At 36.9% G+C, this 21,752-nt stretch overlaps 2 protein-coding genes across 2 annotated transcripts; both read left to right on the top strand.

The window, feature by feature from the left end:
• The first annotated feature begins 506 nt into the window (after positions 1–506).
• Positions 507–9,271, top strand: LOC126785906 (uncharacterized). The gene is made up of 17 exons (XM_050511585.1): positions 507–846; positions 1,391–1,589; positions 1,837–2,145; positions 2,237–2,326; positions 2,482–2,934; positions 3,063–3,170; positions 3,702–3,832; positions 3,923–4,055; positions 4,541–4,901; positions 5,000–5,523; positions 5,635–5,814; positions 5,911–6,069; positions 6,359–6,433; positions 7,033–7,180; positions 7,860–8,011; positions 8,215–8,430; positions 8,582–9,271. Exons 1-17 carry the CDS (start codon positions 659–661, stop codon positions 9,227–9,229), a joined length of 4,074 nt encoding a protein of 1,357 aa, XP_050367542.1. The 5' UTR covers positions 507–658; the 3' UTR covers positions 9,230–9,271.
• Positions 9,272–18,700: 9,429 nt separating this feature from the next.
• LOC126786969 (uncharacterized) lies at positions 18,701–20,940 on the top strand. The gene is made up of 3 exons (XM_050512922.1): positions 18,701–19,111; positions 20,543–20,676; positions 20,772–20,940. The coding sequence occupies exons 1-3, from the start codon at positions 18,701–18,703 to the stop codon at positions 20,938–20,940; spliced, it is 714 nt and encodes a 237-aa protein (XP_050368879.1).
• Positions 20,941–21,752: the final 812 nt, after the last annotated feature.

Raw genomic sequence — 21,752 nt, 5'->3', positions numbered from 1 at the left:
GCATCTCTACCTCTCCCACCGTAGGTTATTACGCAAGTTTCAAGAAAAATATATAACATGTGTGAATTTTGAAGGCCAAATATGATTTTTCATTTCATAGGATTATTTGGCGAACCCGGTTTGTTTTCTTATTACTTTTTAATGATAGCTGTTAGATATTGTGATGTATCTTATTTGACCAATTGAATTTAACTATCGGTGGGAGCACTGCTTTGTATTGAGAGAGCAAAAAAAGCATCTTAGAAGGTGTATTCCTATTTTGATAGGCTATATACATTTGCCTTTTCACTTACGAGTAGAGATGTTCGATAGACACATTTTGAATTTTGTCATTTAAATTATTAACAAGGAGTTTAAATTTATATGTATTGGTTATTTTTTTTAAAAGAAAAACAAACCGGTACCCGAACCGGAACCGGAACCCGAACATTGAGAGCATATAGCCATATATGATATATGTATAAAGACCCGATCATAGCCGGGTCAAAACGAAATGCCCATAGAGCTCCGCAGAACCCGAAGCGTGCGGGTTTTTCATCACTCCCAGCTTTACCGCTGCTAACCTCCGTCGCCAACTCCGCCACCTTCCACACCGCACGCCACCTTTCCCAGCCGGCCGTACTTCGCTTTCTCAGTTTCGCAATCCTCACTCGCCGCCATGGAGGAAAACGACGGCTCGGCGGAAGAGGAAAGAAGCAGAGTGTTTACGCAGCTGAAATCGTACTGCTTCGACCTTCTCCAGCTTTTCCAAAACCCGAAGAAGACCTCCTCCTCCTCCTCCTCAGTCTCTTCTCTTCTTCAATTCCTCCGCCAGACTCCGTCTCATTCTCTCCAGCCGTTCTTCGAGTAAGCACTCCTCTTTGCTTCAATTTTGAATTTCTTTATATTAATATTTAATTTGTTTATCTCTTGTTCGGTTGAAATTAGTAGAAAGCTTCTGAATTTGTAGATTAATATGTAAAAATTGTGTGTATATAGATGTTTGATGATGCTTGTTTCTGTTTATGTATGTGTAATTTTGTGTATATGGATTGGGAAATGCAAGTGCATTGGCTTGTTGTGTTGGTGTTTAGCACTGAGTTGAGCTTTGATGAATGCTTTTGTGACTCGGATTGAGTTTTTCGCCTTGATAGTTCGTGATTAAAATCCGAATGTGTTAGTTATTATGTGGAATGTTGAGTTTAGTGAAGTATTGTAATGTAGCGACACGATATTACCTGACTGTTGGAGTAAGTACTGGACTTCGTGTAGTGTAGTTCTATACTTTGGTAGACGCGGCGGAGGTTAATAGTGAAACAATTTTTGTGTGTGTGTATCACTGTATCAGTGTATGTCTGTAAGCGTGTGAGGATTAGTTAGCTTTTTACTGAATTCTTTTTCTGTCTTTCAGCTATACGTTGTTTCCGTTGCTGCTTCTATTGGATGAATCTGTGGAGTGTAGGTCCCCAAAGAAGCTTGGTTCTGAAGAAAACGTTGCGAGTGCTACTATCACAAAAGCTCCCCAAAAAGTGAGTGATAGCGTGGCAGAAGGTGTGCTTCAGTGTCTGGAGGAACTCCTCACGAAGTGTCTCTTACGATCTGTAGATCAGGTAATCTCATTAATTGGCATATTCTCAGACATGTTATATATACTTGTAGAGTTATTAGTAAATACTTTTCTTAGTGAAAACAAACCAAGGTATTAATCTAACTAATGTTTGTTTATTGTCATCCTAAAAATGTTTTTCTTTTTTTGGGTTGTTTTATTTTTTTGGAGGGAGGGGGGGGGGGGGTGGAATTATTGAATAAAATTTTAGCCTGGTGTTCACGATAAAATTGTCTGACATCCTTTTACAGATGGTTGTTGTGCTCAAGAAGTTGACAAATGGGGCTTTGCTTTCACCATCTGATGCCTCAGAAGAGTTTCGTGAAGGAGTTATTAAGTGTTTTAGGGCACTGCTTCTGAATTTATTTCCATGCTCTGATAAGTCTTGCACATGTAGTCAACTTTTTGGTCTGCCTATTCTTTTAGAAAAGAGGAATTTCAAATCTCCACCCATGGGCTCTCCAAAGTACGATTCAGCATCAGATGAATGTATACTTTCATTTTTACAGTCACAAGCTGCTTCTGCAGCTGTTGGACATTGGCTATCTCTTCTTCTCAAAGTATGTCAGGTTCTTTCCTGTAACCACTGATTAGTGATAAACATTCAATATGGCTGTTATGTTGTTTATGTCCTGTGTTTGTTCTTAACAGGCTGCTGACAATGAGGCTGCACGAGGACATCTAGGCAGTGCAAAGCTTCGTGTTGAAGCGTTTCTGACTCTTCGTGTGCTTGTTGCTAAGGTTTGCTTGTGGTTTATTTTAGATTCACATACTTGTACACATAGCTCAGAATCCTCAGATATATTCTTCTAATTTTATATGTAAGCTGAAACATTCTAGATGGAAATTAAAACCTTTTGGTCGGTATCTTTATGTTAGTCATATTCTCCCTACAGGTTGGTGCTGCTGATGCATTGGCCTTCTTTTTACCTGGTGTTGTTAGTCAGTTTGCTAAAGTTTTGCATGCATCCAAATTGATGAGCAGTGGAGCTGCTGGAAGTGGGGATGCAATTGATCAAGCAGTTAGAGGTTTGGCTGAGTATCTGATGATAGTGCTGCAGGATGATGCTAATTTATCTGGATGTGATATGTCAATAATTGTTACTTCTGACAAAAAGTTTGAGTCTACACAATCTTTTATGGATGAGCTTCGTCAATTGCCTAAAGCACATGCTCAAAGTAAAGTTTCACTAGACGATTCAAGTGATCAATTGATAACAAGTATTTCCAAATCTGAGAAGAACATTAGTTCTGGCAAGGGCGAATCTTTTCATGTAAAGCGTACGAATGATTGGATTGAGAAAACTTCAGGTCATGTGGATAAACTTTTGGGCACAACTTTTCGACATGTAAGTTTTCTCAATTCATTTATTAGCAGTTGCACATAGGCTGTTTGCATCCAGTACAGTTAGTTAATGCATATTATTGTACTTTTACTTCTCTTATTCAATTAATAAATATTTGAATTACTTCTTAGATTTGCATTCATCCAGCAAAAAAAGTGAGAGAAGGGCTCCTGGCTTCCATACGAGGACTGTTGTCAAAGTGCACATATACGCTGAGGCAGAGTAGACAAATATTTCTGGTAAGCTGAGAAGTGTACTTGTGTGTGTTTTTTGGGGCAGTTCTTAGTACATATCTGCTAAACTTGATGCATTTCCATTGCATAATGTCAATGCCATCAAATTTGCAGTACCTTTTTACTTGATTAATTCAACTCTGGTTCACACTTTCTCAACTGAAAGCTCTTCATATGAAACCCTTGCTTGAGAAACAGGAGCTCAACGGAAAGATGAGTTAAACATTAGAAGAGCATGTTGGGTGTCAGAATTGGCTCTCTAGATTAGTTTATCTTCTTAAAATTCTTTTTTAACTGTGTCACACTGTCACTACTGCCCAATGTTACTCTTTCAGTCCTAAAATTGTAGACATAGTGCATTCTTGGTTCCTAAGATCAGGAATGTTTTTTCATGCAGTTCAATTTTGAATGACATTAATGTTATGTTTTACAGACGCAATATGAGCATGTCGATTCCAAATCTCTTGATGTGGTATTTGAAGTTTGAACCTGAACTGCCATTTGAAGCTAACTCTTCTTTGGCTACAACTTATGCAGGAGTGCTTATGTGTTTTGGTTATTGATGAAGTGGAAGAGGTGTCTTCAGGTGCACAGGCATTTCTTGAAAATTTATTCTCATTAATTGGAAAATATCAATTGGAACAAGATGTTGCTCAGATTTTTAGCAGGTTTGTGCTTTCACTTGAAACTAGTTCGTAATTGGTCTGTTCTCATTGAAAGCACATTATAACCATCATGGTCAATTCATTATGTTACAGGCTCATTGATAAACTTCCAAAAGTGGTGCTTGGGAGTGAGGAATCAGTTGCACTGTCACACGCTCAGCAATTACTTGTGATCATGTACTATTCTGGTCCTCAGTTTGTGGTGGATCACATCCTTCAGTCTCCTGTAAGTTCCCATTTGCTTCTTAACTTTAACATGTATATTTTGAGTCTTGAATGAGGTCTCACTAGTCACATATCTATTACTGATCACTTATACATTTATGGTAAGACCTTTTATAAATAAAATAAATAAATAAATATGTAGTAGAGGACCAAGATTCTCTGTCTAAAAGTAAAGGACAGCATTTTAAAATCTGTTATACATGCTTGGTAGTATAAACTGTGATATGTAACTTTGAAAAGAGAAGATAAATATATATTAGAAGAATTATCGGCCATTGATCCTACAGAACCTAGCATTCCATTATGGCAGAAAATTGCTGGTCATAGCTATAATACGTTTACAACACAGTTTTATTTATTTAATGACACTTTTACTACATTTCCCTAATTTCTTATTGTTTCAGTTCCAAGTTTTAGTGATAATATTTATATCCATCCTTGTATATATATTTCTCCCCTGTGACATTTTCTCATTGGGATTTCTAGGTAACAGCTACTCAATTCTTGGACATTTTTGCTATATGTATGAGTCAAAATTTGGTATTTGCTGGATCCCTTGATAAGCTTATTACATCGAGGCCATCCTCAGTAAGATACCTACACTCTGTTTCGGAGTTGAAAGCTGGAATTAACCTTACCAATGATTGCGTAATAAGTATGGCTGCTACACCTCAAAATTCAAAGATTATGGCCATCCAGGAGAAATACACACCCCATACATCAGATAATTCCCAGAAGAAATATGAGCTTCCGCACATGCCTCCTTGGTTTGTTTACATTGGGGGTCAAAAACTATATCAATCTCTTTCAGGAATTCTCAGACTTGTGGGTCTATCCTTGATGACAGGTCATTTAAGTCTCCAAATTGATTTTTTGAGTTTTCCTTTTTCTTTTTGTCATCTTAGTGCTCTGTACTTATGAAGTTATTTATTATGTTGTTGTTAGATATAAAGAATGGGCAACATCTGGCACTTATCACTGACATTCCACTGGGTTACTTGCGAAACTTAGTTTCTGAGGTCCGCATGAAGGATTATAATGAAACAAGTTGGCACTCATGGTATAAAAGAACTGGTTCAGGACAGTTGTTACGCCAGGCAAGCACTGCTGTATGTATCCTGAATGAGATGATATTTGGTATATCGGATCAAGCCCCTGCATATTTCAGAAGAAGGTTTCAAAAGTCGAGAAGAAAATGGCAAGAAGTTCAGGAATCTGATGCAGAATTTGTTGGTGCCCAACCATTTAATACCGAATTATCCATGTTTGGTGAATCTAGGTGGAAAGTTTTCCAGGATGAGGGTTTAAGGAGTCACTTGATTGATTGTATTGGTAGAATTTTACATGAATATCTATCTCCTGAAGTGTGGGACCTTCCAACAGAAAATAGATCTTCAACTATACTTCATGACTATGAAGCTGAGGATATTAGCATAAACTTATTTCATGACACAGCTATGTTACACCAGGTGATGTTAAATCTGCTCCACCTATGTGCATGTAATTTGGTTGTGTTGCATCAATCATTTTGCCACAGAAGATGCACATCAAACTCATCGTTCTTTATTTTCTTTAAACAGGTTATTATTGAAGGAATAGGCATAATCAGTATTTGCATTGGAGGTGATTTTTCGTCAAGTGGATTTCTTCATCAGTCACTTTATATGTTGCTCGAGAACCTCATTTCTTCAAACTATCATGTTAGAAGCGCTTCTGATGCTGTATTGCATATCCTGGCTGATACATCTGGTTATCCGTCAGTAAGTCAAATAGAGGATGCGCCAACACAAAGTTGAACTGATTTTGTGGATTCGCTTTTTTTTGTCCGACTGATACATTTTAATTTTTGTTTGTAGGTTGGGAATCTGGTATTGGGGAATGCAGATTATGTGATAGATTCAATATGCAGGCAATTACGCCATTTGGAGATTAATCCTCATGTACCAAGCGTGCTTGCTGCAATGCTATCTTATGTTGGAGTAGCTTACCAGATATTGCCTTTATTTGAGGAGCCAGTAAGTCCATGAGTGGACTCTTGGTGATAGTTGATGCTTAGGGTACTAATGTTATGCATTTTCATGCTGCATCATGAAATTGCCTTCTTCTCTGCGTAGTTTAGAATTTTATTAATTTTTAATTGTTTAAGCATGTTCAGTTTAAAAAAATCTTTGTTATTGGCTTATTGCTACTGATAGAGGTTTCTGCACCGAGTAATCTCATTGTCTTTCCCTTGTTGTTTTATTGTCATTTTCTTTTGGTATACTGAGAAATTGTGGTGCTAATGCTCTGGCTCTGATTGTGCAGATGCGCTCAGTTTCTCTAGAGCTTGAGATTCTTGGCAGGCATCAGCACCCTGAATTAACGGTTCCCTTTTTAAAGGTAATTTTATCATTCCTTTGCACTGTTACTGGGGAAGCCGGAGGAAAGACGAGGATATTAATTACATCTTAGATATTTCCTTTTTCCCTATCCTTGATTTGATCAAAATGATGGGGTTCAGAATGATACTCTTTAGTTGTCCATTCATATTCTTATTTACACTTCTATTTTCATGTAAGCAGATTGCTGATGTTCTTTAATAATAATTTGAAAACAAAAGAGAAGCCCTTGGGAAAAATTTAATAGTTATGCACAGAGCGGGAATCTGTAAGGAATCAAAGTACCTCATTGGAAAAAATTGAATAGTTTCCCACAAAGTGGCTACTTTTATATATGGGATCTAAATTTATTAGTGTCCAGCTAGCCAAAATTCAATACGGAGTTATGGGATGGGAGGTGGGAATGTAACGAATTAGGAGATGATATTGGCTGAAAATTTGTTTCAGTATGTTCAATTACATAAAGCATAGTATAGCAGCCCTGCATGAGCATAAGTATTGCTAAATGTAGTTGAGCTATAACTACTTTTTTTTCCCACATTTGTTTATTATTCAGGTCTTCAGGATGAGATTTTATAATGTAAATTTTATGTTCTGTAGGCTGTGGCAGAAATTGCCAAGGCATCAAAGCGTGAGGCATGTTCATTGCCGGCCCATGCAGAGTCCTACTTGTTCGATGTCAAAACTAAAATATATGATACGGAAAAGAAAGATGAGGATGACATTACTATGTCTAATGAGGAATCAGGTAAACGATTTGCTATTTGCATTGTGCTTCTTTAGAATGGAATTGAATCATTGAATATATGTTTTTGTTTTATGGCATTATATATGAAGTTTCTGATCTAATTTTTTCTATTATAATGGAATTTAATTACTTATGTTTAATTTCATCTGGTTATTGGTAAACTGAAGGTTAAAGTACTAAGTTTGAGATCAGCCAACAGTTGACTGATTGCTTGCAATACCCTCCAATCAACCTGTTAGCTTTGACTGTATGTTAGGGCATTCTATTTTTATTATTTATTTTTAACAAATAAATGGGGCTCCAAAGAACCCAGAATAGGGAAAAAAAAAGGGAAAAAAAAAACACAATCAAACTCAGCCCGTGGCTATGACAAGTTTTATATCTAAAAACTTCACACAAATGTTTGCTTTGAATATGTACGATCCTGTATGTAATTATTTACATTAATTGTAGTTGTATTCGTGTGTTCATGTTTTCAAAAGAAGGTGAACTGGAACCTGCATTAATTTCATAATCATAAAAATAGAACATCTGAATACAAGAAAAGTAGTCTTTGTAACTTTGTTACTCTAAGCATTGCCATTTTTGGCACTTTCATTTATTACATAAATTTCAGATAACTCACTGGATCTGACGTTTTAAAGACTATCTTGTTTAATTGATGATGTTATGCTTGCAGAGAAATGGGAGAGCATTTTGTTTAAGCTGAATGATTCAAAGAGATACAGACGAACAGTTGGAGCTATTACCAGTTCATGTATCATGGCCGCAACCCCATTACTTGCTTCAGAAAATCAAGCAGCTTGTTTGGTAGCCTTGGATATAGTTGAGGTAGCTTTCTGCTGCGTTTTGGTCATATATTGGTTTGTAATTGAAGTGATTATGAGTTTGCGAAATAATCTGGGTCTTTATTGTGCTCTGTTTTTTAACACTATAATCTAAGTACTCCCTCTGGAACTCTACTATATCTCTACCTTAAATGCGCTACTGGTGTTGATTTGATGTTGATACCTTCCTGCATTCTTTCTATATAGGATGGTGTTATGTCATTGGCAAAAGTGGAAGAGGCCTATCGCCATGAAAGAGATACTAAGGAAGCAATTGAAGAAGTAATTAAGCTGTATTCACTCTATCATCTTCAAGATAATTTAGATGCTGCGGATGAAGGGGCTGATGAGAATCGGTTGCTTCCAGCAATGAATAAAATATGGCCTTTCCTGGTTGTCTGCATTCGAAATAAAAACCAAGTGGTGCGTGGCTGATTTTTTCGCCTTTTAAGTCTCAGTTCAATGTTTTATTTTGCTTTATAATATGATCAATGTAGTGAGAGTTAGAACTGCTTTTTATTATATGTGGAGTTGATAATTTGCCTCTTTTTAAAATTTATAATGTTGGTTGCAGGCTGTTCGAAGATGTTTATCAGTAGTAAGCACTGTGGTTCAAGTTTGTGGGGGAGATTTCTTTTCTCGACGTTTCCACACTGATGGCTCCCACTTCTGGAAACTTTTATCCACCTCTCCATTTCATAGAAAACCCAACTTAAAAGAAAGGATTCCTCTGCAACTTCCTTACAGAAGCACATCCAATTCTTCAGAAAGCTCCATGGCTGAAACTTCTAACCTGAAAGTCCAGGCTGCAGTGCTCAACATGATTGCTGAATTGTCCCGAAACAATAAGAGTGCTTCGGCATTGGACATTGTCCTCACGAAGGTCAGTGGTCTTGCAGTAGGGATAGCTTGCAGTGGCGTCACTGGTCTACGTGAAGCAGCTGTAAATGCCCTCCAAGGTTTTGCATCTGTTGACCCTGATCTTATATGGCTTCTTATGGCTGATGTTTATTATTCTATGACGAGAAAAGATATACCTTCACCCCCAACACCAGATATTCCTCCAATCTCCCAAATTTTACCCCCACCCTCATCTCCAAAAGAGTACCTTTATGTTCAGTATGGAGGTCAGAGTTATGGTTTCGATGTAGACTTTGCTTCTGTTGAAACTGTATTCAAGAAACTTAACTCTCTTGTTTTTGTTGACCAAATGTACAGTTAAACTTTCCATTCACAATAGTGTATATACAAGTAATAGTTCAAATCTCGTGCTCTAAGCTTGTTGTGTGTTGGTGTATACGAGATTCACAAACATAAGCTGTACAGTATATCCTCATAACACTGTACGCAATATGTCTGAATTTTTGATGCAATCTTGTAATGATTCAATGAAAATGAAAAATTGCAGCAATAAGTAAAATCCTTCCGGGATTTGGTGGCTGGATCCCAAGCTCATGTCCCCACATGCAGCAAGTATGCTATAGGGGAGAACAGAACAAGAAACATATATAAATTTTGCTACGACCGATTGCAAACATTTCACCGTACGATACATCTAAATTACATGTTTGATACAGCTTCTTCTTTCTTCTTTTTCTCAAAGAAAAAGGCTTTTCAAACATGACATCTTGAGCCTAGGTGACTCGGAGAGAGAGCAAAGGTAGACGCTCAAGGTGCATAGAATTTCGGTCTGTAAGGTGTTCTACAAATTAAAATAATATCATCATTCTAAGTGTTGATCCTATTACAAACCCTCGTTGTTTTACCGATGTTCAGCATTTTAAGTATTCTATTTTTTTTAGAAGAAAGTTTTTTATTTTGTTTTTAAATTGTTGCTTTAAATTGTTGTTTTTTATTAGTACTAATCTCGTACCACCGTGGAGCATGGGCGGGGGGGGGGGGGGGGGGGGGGGGTGGTGGTGTCCTCCGCTGGGTTTGCCTTCGAGCTCCACATAGGAAATGTCTGGGAACTGAAAAGAAAAAGTATTAATCTTGTACCATCGCACGTGTTTTGATCGCACAAGTCTGCATAATTTTATTTATTGTGTATTCTTAAAAAACAATCCTATTATGTAATTTTATTTCATACGAATGATAGTTTTGGTAAAACACATTGGTGAAACATTTGTATTTTGACAATATTGTCATTCTGTCTCTGTGTGAAGATAACAGTATAGAGGAATAAATTTGGCTGTTCACAAAACTTTTGGGCAATCATTTTATAGTAGTAGAGATATGTTAGAGTTTGTTTATCAGTATATAAGAAAGGGAGAATTATAAAATAGTATCATTTTTCATCACAAATTAGAAAAATGTCACCACTTATTTTCCAATTATAAAAAGGTCAACTTAGGTGACTAGAAATTAGAATATAGTTAACAAGTTTGGAACAAAATTAGAAAATAATCACTTTTAAAATATTTTTCAGGCAATTTTGCCCTCTCTAACTATTCTTCTTCATCTTTTTCCTTTTTCTTCGAATTCCGACCATAACTTTGTCATCCAACGATGAATTTGAGTGTGCTTGGTACCGTTGGAAAGATCTCTCTCCCCTCTTTCATTTGATACCATACCCACTCTGAACCGACCATCATATAAGGCGTAGAAACCCTCGCAAGGGGATGCCACCGTCCATGGTGGTGATTCAAGTTATTTCGGCGAAATTGGAGCTCAAGGCTCCCTAATTCTAGTTATTTCTTCATTCTGATTATACTCAAACCAATCTCCTTTGAATTTTAACATAATTTTGTATATTTAGACATTTCCTCTCGATATGTCACACTACCTATCACAACTGATGTCACTCTACCTGTTACAACAACTGTCACACATGTTGTCACACATACTATCACAATTACTTTCACACTACCTATCACAACCGTTGTCACACTTGCTATCACACCCATTGTCACACTACCTATCACAGCCGATATCACACTACCTATCACAATTACTGTCACACTTGCTGTCATACATGTTGTCACACTACATATCACACCCGTTGTCACATTGTTTTATGTGACTATGTTGTGAGAAGAAGAAGAAGAAGAAGAATGACTAAAAATAACGAACCTTAATTTGTATACTGTTATGTGATCTCAAACTTCTCAAATCAACTCATATGATCTAAATATCGACATTAATGTGGTGTCACACTAACTATCACAGCCGTTGTCACACCTACTGTCACACCCATTGTCATACTTGTTGTCACACTACCTATCACAGCCGTTGTCACACTAACTGTCACACCTCCTGTTACACCAGCTGTCACATCCAATGTCACATTATCTGTCACATCAACTATCACACCCCCTATCACACCCGCTGTCACATTGTTTTATGTGACTATGTTGTGACAAGAATAATAATAATAATAACAATGACTATAAATAACAAACCTTTGTATATTGTTGTATGATTTTGAACTTCTCAAATCAACGTATACGATCCAAATATCGACATTAATGTGATGTCACACCTAGAACCACACTACCTATCACACTAGTTTTCTACCTGTCACACTTTTTGTCACACTACCTATCAAAGAAACATTGTTTTGTGACAGGTAGTGTGATAACTAGTGTGATAGGTGGTGTGACCCTCATTGTAACATAGCCATACCTTTCACAAATCCCACAAAACTGATAGTCACACTACCCTTTATCAACATAGTGGATATCATTCACAAAATCATATAAATATGAAGAAATGAAAAGCTATGGGCACCCATGGCCATCTCTCTGCTCTGGGGCTTATAGTGAATCGGCTTCGTGCATCTAAGAAAATCGTCGTCAACGTTGCACAGTGCTATCCAACCGAACTCTGCTCGAATTGCACTAAATCTTGCCGGCGAAGTACAAGCACGAGTCAAACTAGACCTTAGCGTTGCCCACCGACGCCGAAAATCGGCTCACGCGCCGACATTAAAATTCCCAAAAACCCAGCGCATCTTCTGTAATGCAAATCAACTTCAAACCTCTCCCCTTGCCAACCTCCACATGTCCTCAATCTTAGCCCACACCCGATTCCAACGTCGTCCTCCGCCGCTGCGTGGCCGGTGTGGCTCTTCTCGATCTTCATCGGAAAATCCAAGGAATATGACAATGGCCGTCGAAGGGCAACGCCATTGAGTATCAACTGGCTTGTTCATCGGAGTCAAGGTCTGTCGGAATGCCTTGTTGATCAAGGAGAGACTGGATGATCGACGAGATCGATGCTTTGAAATCAAAAAGTGGTGAAAAGGAAAGTTTTGTTGAAGGAAAAACACCATTAGTGTGCATTTGTTAAAGCAAATAAAGGAATAAGTTAATGACGTTTATGATCAACGGATGTAATGGATCAATCACCATTATGTAGCCTTAATTGCCATTGTAATTACCATTTATTTCTATTGTAATCTTGACCCATATATAAAGGGGATTATCAATGAGATGAGGAGACTATTTCCATTTTTCCTACAACACGTTATCAGCACGTTACTTTACCTTTGAGTTTCAAGCAAAAATGTAAAACCTAGAAAAGTTTTGTCGAAAAATGGCAGAAGAAGACAAAAAGGCAAAAATCATTTTTTTGTCTAAGGGCACCCAGAAATTCGATCTGGGCACCCATCCTCTCCGACTTGCCAATGCTCGATCCCGATCTCGACGATATCAATGATCCTCACGGGCGCACAAACCGGAACCCGAGCTCCCTTCTGACGGTGCTCTTCCTTTCTACAGATCCATGTCGATGCAGATCGGCGACCCGCGATCTCCGACGCGACCGGCGACCCATGATCCCCAACGCCACAACCAAAGAGCGGCGACGACCCAAATCGGTGGCCCAAAATGACTTCAAATCAGATCCCCAACGTCGCCAAGGACTGTCGCGCGTCGCTCTGCTTATCGCCCCGACGATCATCACACTGGTGAGGACGAGATCCATCGGCGCCTCATGCCACCCTCCTTCTCACTGCGTCGATCCCACCCACGCACTCAACCCGGATCTGTCGATCCCACCCACGTGCCCGACCCAGATCTACTCGATCCGATCCACGAAAAAAAAGGAATTTTTTTTTTGGGAAATCAGAATTTATTGAGGTGGTAAACTAAAAGGTAATTTAAAAAAATTATTACATAGTGATTTTTAATTCACTATTTCATTATTTCTGTTTTACCAAAATATTATACGGTAATTATGCAATTTACCATTTAATTATTTCCTGTTTTGTTATCAACTTACCACTTATTGTTATGGTAAGTTATATATATATATATATGATTAAATGTGACCTAATCATATAATTCTAATTGTTTTGTATGTAACGTATCACTTATACTACGACGATTAATGCGAGAAATGCGATGATCCAATCGACAATGAAGCAACATGGAATTATGAGATCAAGAATCGCTTAATATGCGGTTTATATGACAAACTCACATGCAAGTAAGATCTCAATTATATTTCTTGCTTATAGAATTTCATTCATATAAATGAAATTATGTATGTTACGTGAGTAAAGTAGTCTCTGAATATCGTGACATATTATATGTTATGCAGATTTAAGTTTATTTTTAACTGCTTAGCATGTAATTACATCGTAATGTTATGATTTACGTTTTACATATTATATTTATACATGGTTTTTGGCACGAGTACAATAATTTCCTTAGCCTTGTGTATTATGTAACCATTTTACATGCTATGCTTATTATTAAAATTTAATTACTTAGCATGTCATTAAATCATGATGCTATGATTTAAATTTTTAAGCATTATATATTTATACATGGTCATTGGCATGTATCATGAATACGATAATTGCTTAAGTTTTGTAAATTACTTAACCATGTTAAATGATATGCTCTATTTGTTGCATATGCTATGTTTATATAATTTTTATAATTATGTTATTTAGCATATTATATGAGCATTTACATGATAACGAAATTTCATGAGAATTTTATAATTCAAAAACAAAGAGAGGACAAACATATTCTTGTGATAAAGTATTTTCATGAAGTATCGAAAAATACGACCATTTCAATTCTTGGTCTTGTAATCCGATTTGTATTTCTTGGAAATTAATTAAATTATATATCTTTACTGTGATAAAGCAACTTTATACAGCTCCAAAGTGGCCATGATGTATTTTGGTATGCTTAATTTTCGTGTAAGCCTATTTACAACTTTAGACTGCGAAACTAATAAGTCTCGTACTCTATTTACAGTTGGTTAAACCAACACAACATATATTAGACTCTAAAGAATTTGAGTACCGACCTTCCCTTCAAGCTAACCAAGGCTCAACCATGATCAAATTATGCAAACATGCTTCCCTGCACGTAAATTAGAAGCATATTTAAAATCTTGTATGACAAAGAAATATCTCTCAAGACAAAGAAATGTCTTTCAGAAAAAAAAAAGAAAAAAATTCACAGAACGAAGAAATAACCCTAAAGCAAATGGCAAATATTATGAACATATAGGTTCATACAAACCGATCCATGGCAATTGATAACAATGTACCGCATAAAAAATGCATATGGGAAGAGTACGACAATTTGAAAAAATATATTCAATATCAAACTACGAGGAGAAATCTCCTCAATTTTAAGAAACGACACAAATCGATGTCAATTCAAAATGTTTCAGACTTTGATCACAGTCTGTCACTAATTTTCCAAGATATAATTGTAATGACTATTATATATGCCTAAAATTTCGGTATTGAAGTACCTTTGGATTGGACAAGACCTTGATGCAATTGTTGACATACAACCAAGGTTATGAATTTTTCTCAATGAATTAAGAATATTCGAATATTAATCGAGATATACGCGGTTCGATTTTTGGGTTCGATTTTTAATATTTGACTTTGCGAAGTACCGCATAAAGTAAAGCAACTTCACAAAATATTAGTATGACATGAATAACTGAATGCAAAGAAATGCATCATGCGATCCCCACAGTAGTACTGAAGAATAATCGTACTATATCCGTGGATATAAATAATAATATTAATAATGATCGCTAATATATAATCCTTCGGGATTTAAAATATACATGCATTATGATATGGAGATATCGTTTTACGATTCTATCAAATTACTCTAAACAATTTGGGTTATATTCCATTTTCATGTCTTACATATATACTTCCTTGACACTTTATGTAATAAGGGTCAACATGAGATAATCGAACCCTCATATGTTTTAAATATTTATATCAACGATTTTTTTTCATGTAAAATGAATAAGTGAGATTACAATTTACTTCTTTTGCACTATCTCTAATGAATGTGGATTTAACCGAGTATTAGAGAAGTTCATATGTCTATTTAGCAAGTATATATGAAACTGCTTAATAAATCCAACAACGTCAAAAGAAATTTACCTTCAAGATTTTGGCATATTTGGGCTTTGGCACGATTTACTGGGATACCCAGGTCGTACTATATGTGTCCGTATATGACAGGAGTTACACCAGGACACTCGTATTTTTTGGATAAAATAGAAGTAAGAACTAAGGAAACAAAGTACTGTCAAAATCCTTAAATTTATTTTTATGGTGGAATTGAAGATGTAATTTCATCCCCAGATTTCATTGCTCCCCTAAGACGGAACACTGATATTTTTATGCATAAGTATATGCACTAACACCATATTATGCTTCTTATATCCATTGTGATTAGGTATGTAAAGCTAATCATTCAAATCTTATCAATTTCTTAAAGAAATTTGGATTGAGATCATCCTATGCAAAAGACATGTATTCTCACTGTGTTGAAGGATTGAATCCAACGACAATTATGTGGAATAATTCAACCAACTTGCGGACACTTTAAATAATTTAAGGTGTTGGTTGATGTGTTAACACACTGGTCACGTATCATCACACCATTCACTATTAAAACTAATGTTACTTATGCTAGTTACAAACCCACTTGGTCTCACAGAAAATGACTAAAGTACTAGTCTTGATATTGGTAAATTGTAATGCGCACCAATCTTTCCGTTTATGGTAATGTAATTTTTGCATAAACAACTTATTACTCACTAATTTTTGGCTATCACCTTAATCATTGTAAAAGGAAATACAATCGATAACATCGAAGAATCGAAATACTTGAGCTCGCCAGGATTGACACGGATCTAGAATCCTTGAGCTCAACTAGATTAACCTACGTGCCAAATTGCGACGCCACATCGCATAATGGTGAAGCCAACTAATGTGAATAAATATTCTCACTGGAGACGAGCATCCAGATAGTCCGCTATATTGCAACTTTGACAAGCGATCTATTTTTCCGCTAGATATGTGGAATATCACTTTGATGAGACAGTCTTCCCGTCGTTAGGGGGAGATAAGAACAAAGAATGTTCAAGTGGAACGACAGGAATTGTCATGCTTTGTCCCCACTGTGTCTCATCTTGATCCACACTATTGCACAAAGTGATGAGATCACAGATATTAGCTGCAAATAGGCTTGCAAGGTTCAATATCCTAAGAAGAGGACATGACGCCACCCAAAATGACTTGGGCATTGCGTTGCCACCATAGATGGTGGCATGTTGGCACCATAAAGTGGCATAAATGGTGTCATAGGCCGTGGCTCTCCAAGGAAGAGGGAGAAACCACCTTATGTTCGATATATACTCGATTAAAGGAAGAAAGCGAGTTTAGCACAATTGGATCTATTGATCCATAATCTCAAATCCGCCTCATGAGAATTCCTGGATTTCGGTTATCACTAGGGGACGCCTCAGATGTTAGAACAAATCCTTGAATATATAGAGATCTCTACCAAATACAAACCACATGATGATGTAGGATATTGAGTCTTCATATCGAACCATACTTCGTTGAGAAATAACAACGTAGTAATTTTGGCCCAATGGGAAGAAGCGATCCAGCATGAACTAAAGTTCACTAACAAAGAGATAGGTATTTGGGTAGCTGAAGCCAACACCGCAAGTGTAAACCCTATCATATATCTTTGTTAGGATGCATATGAGAATTAAGAGTATAAACTCACCTTATGGCGCAAAGTCTCTCACAAACGCACTGAAATTGACTACGAGGAAATATTCTTTTGTAATGGACCATAAAGAGATATTCTCGTAATGGAAGTCATTGCACTTCACTACCTTATCAGTTTGGTAATTTCCGAAAAACTGACAAATGCAGCTTATGAATGTTGAAATAAGGTATCTCTATGGGGATCGAAATTAATAGATATACATGAAAGTCATAGAACAGACTTTATCCACCCAAGAAATGGTTCTAGATCACGTAGCATTACAAAAAGAATTGAAACGTTCACGAAGTAAAATACTTGATTATGAATATGGATCATATGTGTTATGTCATTGCATTCAATATAGATTTGCAGAGTCTTTTGATGAACTAAAAAGATGTCGCCATTACAAATCCTAAGTCAAGAATGAAAAAGATCATTGGGAAGACACAGTCTCAAATGGATCTTGAGGACTGTAATATTGATGATTAACCATCAATCGGCTTTTAACCACTCTAAATGTTAAAAGTGAGGCATCCATAGCTCCCATGATCAGTCGAAGTCTTTAAAGATAGATCCGTTTTCGTCTAAATGAAAGATGACGAATAAGTGTCAGGAAATGAGATTCCCTATACAAATGCAAAGACGCATTATTGCACTTAACACAATATACTTGACTCGACCTCTCATTCGATGTATAGCTTAGCACCCACGCAACAACAATACCTAAAGGTTTAGGTTTATAGTCCCTATAAAAAAAAAGAGAAAAACGACATTATTAGAATGAATTCTATTCATGTCGTTACACATTTGACATAAAGAAATACGTACCAAATAAGATGCATCATTAAATATGCAAAAGTTATCAAAACTCCCATGATTAATGTAAAGATCAGGGGGAGGTGCAGACATCAGGGGGAGTCTAGTACATATATGTTAATCTTAAATGTAATAGGTGCGTTGTGCTCTTTTCTCCTTCGACCAAGGTTTTATTTTCTCTCATTGGGTTTTGTTACTTGGCAAGGTTTTTAATGAGGCAACATCTTATGCACCATTATATCTTTAAACTCGGCACAAGGGGGAGTGTTGAAGGAAAAACACCATTAGTGTGCCTTTGTTAAAGCAAATAAATGAATAAGTTAATGACGTTTATGGTCAACGGATGTAACGGATCAATCACTATTATGTAGCCTTTATTATTTGAAATTACCATTTATTTCTATTGTAATCTTGACCCATATATAAAGGGAATTATCAATGAGATGAGGAGACCATTTCCATTTTCTCTACAACAAGTTTAGTTTTCTGGGGAGAATTCTTGGGAGAGAGAAGGTGGCAACATTGTAATTTTTACAAAAATCAGGGGTAACGGTTTAAGAAGTCTTTTTAGGTGACTAAATTCTAATTTTCAAACCTTATTTGACTATTTTCTAATTTGATGTATGAAATATGACTTTTTATAAGAAGTCCTATAAGAAACTTTACGACAATGCGGGATCTCTCTTGTATGCTTTTATCGATCAAATTGACTCTATCCAGAGTTTATATCTCAGGATTTATTGCCTGTAAATCCATTAATTTAGACTTACGTACGAGTTTGATCGAGTTGTAAATTCTAGATCGTTTTTTTTCCTGTTCAAAATTAGGGCAAATTTTAGAGCCAGCAGACAAAGTGCAAAGAGGAAGCAATGGGGGACTACCTTCCGGAACCCATCACAGAGAAAATCCTCCTGAATTTTCCCATCAAGTGTTTGATGACATGCGCCGCAGTTTGCAAGTCGTGGATGTCTCTGGTCAAGTCCTCCACCTTCATTCAGACCCACACCCACCTCCACTGTAACAACAACTCCCGCGTCCTTCTCTTAAACGCATTCTCCGGAACCGACTCTTCCGGAACCAAGATTGAGATCGAGAACATTAGCAAATCTCACTCTCTGCTCTGGAAGGACCCTGGTTTTGGTGAGTGCAAGCTTATAAACCCTATTTTACATTCAACGGTGGGAATAATGTACATAAAGGGAGAAATATTTTCACCTCAGAGTCTGGCAATAATTGGAACTTGTAACGGTCTCATCAGGGCCGGTCCGTTGAACTTAGAGGTCCTGTGTGGAATTTTTTTTACTGAGATCTATATATATTACATAATGATATTCAAAATTTTATTGAAAAAAATTGACGGAGATAATCAAAAAGAAGAATAGGGAGGAGAGATACAAAGGGAAAAAAATTTATCACAAAAAGAAAATCAAGGAAACGGTGTATACAGTTTTTTGGTTGAGAAAGAAAATAATTAGTGTCTTAAAATACGTACAAATAAAAAATATAATGTGGTTCGAACCACTTACTATGAGCTAGGAAGCACGGAAACGTGCCTACACCCACGTTTTTTGCTTCCGAAGCGGAACCACGCCCGGAAACGCGCCGGAAACGTCCGGAAACGTGCAGGAAATGCCCAGAAACGTGTTTCCAGAAAAATGTGTTTTAAAAACGCGGTGGAAACGCGAGTTTCTAAAAAATAAAGGATTTTCTGTTTTTTTTTAAATGAAGGGCTCGACCTACATTCGTCGAGTCAAATGACTTATTTCGATATATTTTTGACCTCCCGCCGAGTCACCGACCATCTTTCTCTCTTGTTGATACCTAGATATCTCATTATATTTGTATTATTTCGAATGTTGAACACCAAGATATTTAAGTTATTTGAGATTTTGAGTTACTTAAATAAAAAATTTGTTATTATATATATATTTTTTTAATTTATATATATTTATATATTTTTTTCGACGTTTCTAAAACGTACCCGCTTCCTAAAAATTTTGAAAAACATGCTTTCGCGTTTCCAAACGTTTCGCTTCCACGTACCCGTACCCGTACCCGATTCCGTGCAGCCTAGACCATAAGACAAAGAGAGTTAAAAAAACCCAAGAGATTGCCAACTGATCTGAGAAGTGTTATTTTTGCATGTATTGCATTAATATATATTAATTTAGTAAATGTATATACCAAAAGTATATATATATATCACTATAGATAGGAACTATATATATATATATATTTGAGGCCCTTTGGAAATCGGAGGCCCCGTGCAATCGCACGTTTGGCACACCCTCCGGTCCGCCCCTGGGTCTCATATGCCTTGCTCCTCAGCGTTATTATTATTCTGAATCCCCTTCTGTAATTTGGAACCCAAGTATTAGAAAGATTGTGGTTTTGCCTCCACCACCTAGTGGCCAATTTATTTCCAGACATGCTTTTGGTTACGATTCGCGTACCAATGACTATAAGGTGTTGGTGATTCATATCCTTTTGAATTGCTTCACACGAAAGATGGAAACTCTAGGTGATATTTACTCCCTAGCTAGCTAGGGGGACCTGGAAGAGTCCAAGTACTGCTGTTATTCCTGAAGACTTTGTGCCTCCTACTTCGGATCAGGCGCGTGCTATTTCAATGGCTCTCCACATTGGTCTGATGATGCATCTTACGACACGGGAATGAGGGGTAACTGCATTATGTCGTTCGATATGGTCAGGGAAGTGTTTGCAAGATAACGAGGCCTGAAGCTTTGAGGAAACAAAGGTGCTTGGTTTTAAAACATGGGGACTATCTTGCATTGGCTACAGGGGAATACTGGTGGGAGGACTTCAACATTTGGGTGATGAAAGAGTATGGTGTGGCGGAATCATGGACTAAGTTAACCGTATGGCATCATAATTGGAAATGTGTAGTTAACTTAATATGAAGAACTTCATCTATTCTAGGAGTGAACAACTCGTGTTTCGGAGATCAAGTGGAAATCTGCGTTCCGTGGATTGTCGGACTGGCCAAATAAGAGATTTTGGAATTCGTGGAGATTATAATTACTACTTCTTGGATTCTTTTCTCGAGAGCATTCTGTTACTTGATCACGCCAATGCTATTTCGTACTGAGGTAAGGTACTGAGGTTTCCTTAATGACTACTGATCTAAATCACAACGTACCTTCTTTCGAATTCCTGCCGACTTAGGATATACTGAGCCAGCTGTAATCATGAGTAACGTCCTTGATTTGCATTGCCGGCCCTGGCTATAGACCTATAAGGCATGCGCCTAGAGCCCCCAAACATATAAAAAGCTTACTTGCATACATATCAAACTAATCAAAGAAAAAGTTTGGTCGATCAGTTTTAGAAACTTTTCCTAATTAAATAATTATTAATAGTAAGTCCAAGTTGTTTTTCATTGGACACAGATTGTGTTTATCTTTGCTTAGCTCATTTTTTTTCCAGTTAAAAGATTAATTTCTCCACTCTAGTTGATAACAATTTAGACTTAGGTCTATTTAGCTATTATTCATAGTATTATGTTAAAGTACATTAATCGTTACTCCTACATATCTTATTGTATTATAGTTTTGAAGGGATTAGAAGTGAACATATATGAAGGTCATGAGCTAGATGTATTTTGTTTGCCTAGAGCCTCGAAAAGCTCAGGGCCGGCCTGTTGATTTGCCTTGGCTTAATTTGGTATCTTTGGCCATGGCATTGGTCATCTGCTTGGTGGTGCTGATTGCTGAATATATTGCTGGTTACGTATACTACAGTCTACAGATCTCTTGCTAGTTGTCCTATGTTGGACAACTTTAATTTGTGGTATCTGCTGCCTCTATTCCTATTTCCGTTGTGGCTGGCATGAGTTCTTGGTTAACCAAGACTGATTTTAGCTTGTGAAGAATTGGAACTAATGGATCTTGCTGGTCTATG

Source organism: Argentina anserina, chromosome 3, assembly GCF_933775445.1.
Source record: "Argentina anserina chromosome 3, drPotAnse1.1, whole genome shotgun sequence".
Lineage (NCBI taxonomy): Eukaryota > Viridiplantae > Streptophyta > Magnoliopsida > Rosales > Rosaceae > Argentina > Argentina anserina.
The sequence above is the reverse complement of the archived record's forward strand: the minus strand, read 5'-3'. Positions and strand labels throughout refer to the sequence as shown.

What these genes read in the sequence shown, in the direction of transcription:
- LOC126786969 (XM_050512922.1), top strand. Translation starts at nt 18,701, where the DNA reads ATGGGGGACTACCTTCCGGAACCCATCACAGAGAAAATCCTCCTGAAT. An exon ending in CCGGTCCGTTGAACTTAGAG is followed by an intron (nt 19,112 to 20,542) that starts GTCCTGTGTGGA and finishes CGATATGGTCAG; the next exon opens with GGAAGTGTTTGCAAGATAAC. An exon ending in AACATTTGGGTGATGAAAGA is followed by an intron (nt 20,677 to 20,771) that starts GTATGGTGTGGC and finishes CATCTATTCTAG; the next exon opens with GAGTGAACAACTCGTGTTTC.
- LOC126785906 (XM_050511585.1), top strand. Translation starts at nt 659, where the DNA reads ATGGAGGAAAACGACGGCTCGGCGGAAGAGGAAAGAAGCAGAGTGTTT. An exon ending in TCTCTCCAGCCGTTCTTCGA is followed by an intron (nt 847 to 1,390) that starts GTAAGCACTCCT and finishes TCTGTCTTTCAG; the next exon opens with CTATACGTTGTTTCCGTTGC. An exon ending in GGCTATCTCTTCTTCTCAAA is followed by an intron (nt 2,146 to 2,236) that starts GTATGTCAGGTT and finishes TGTTCTTAACAG; the next exon opens with GCTGCTGACAATGAGGCTGC.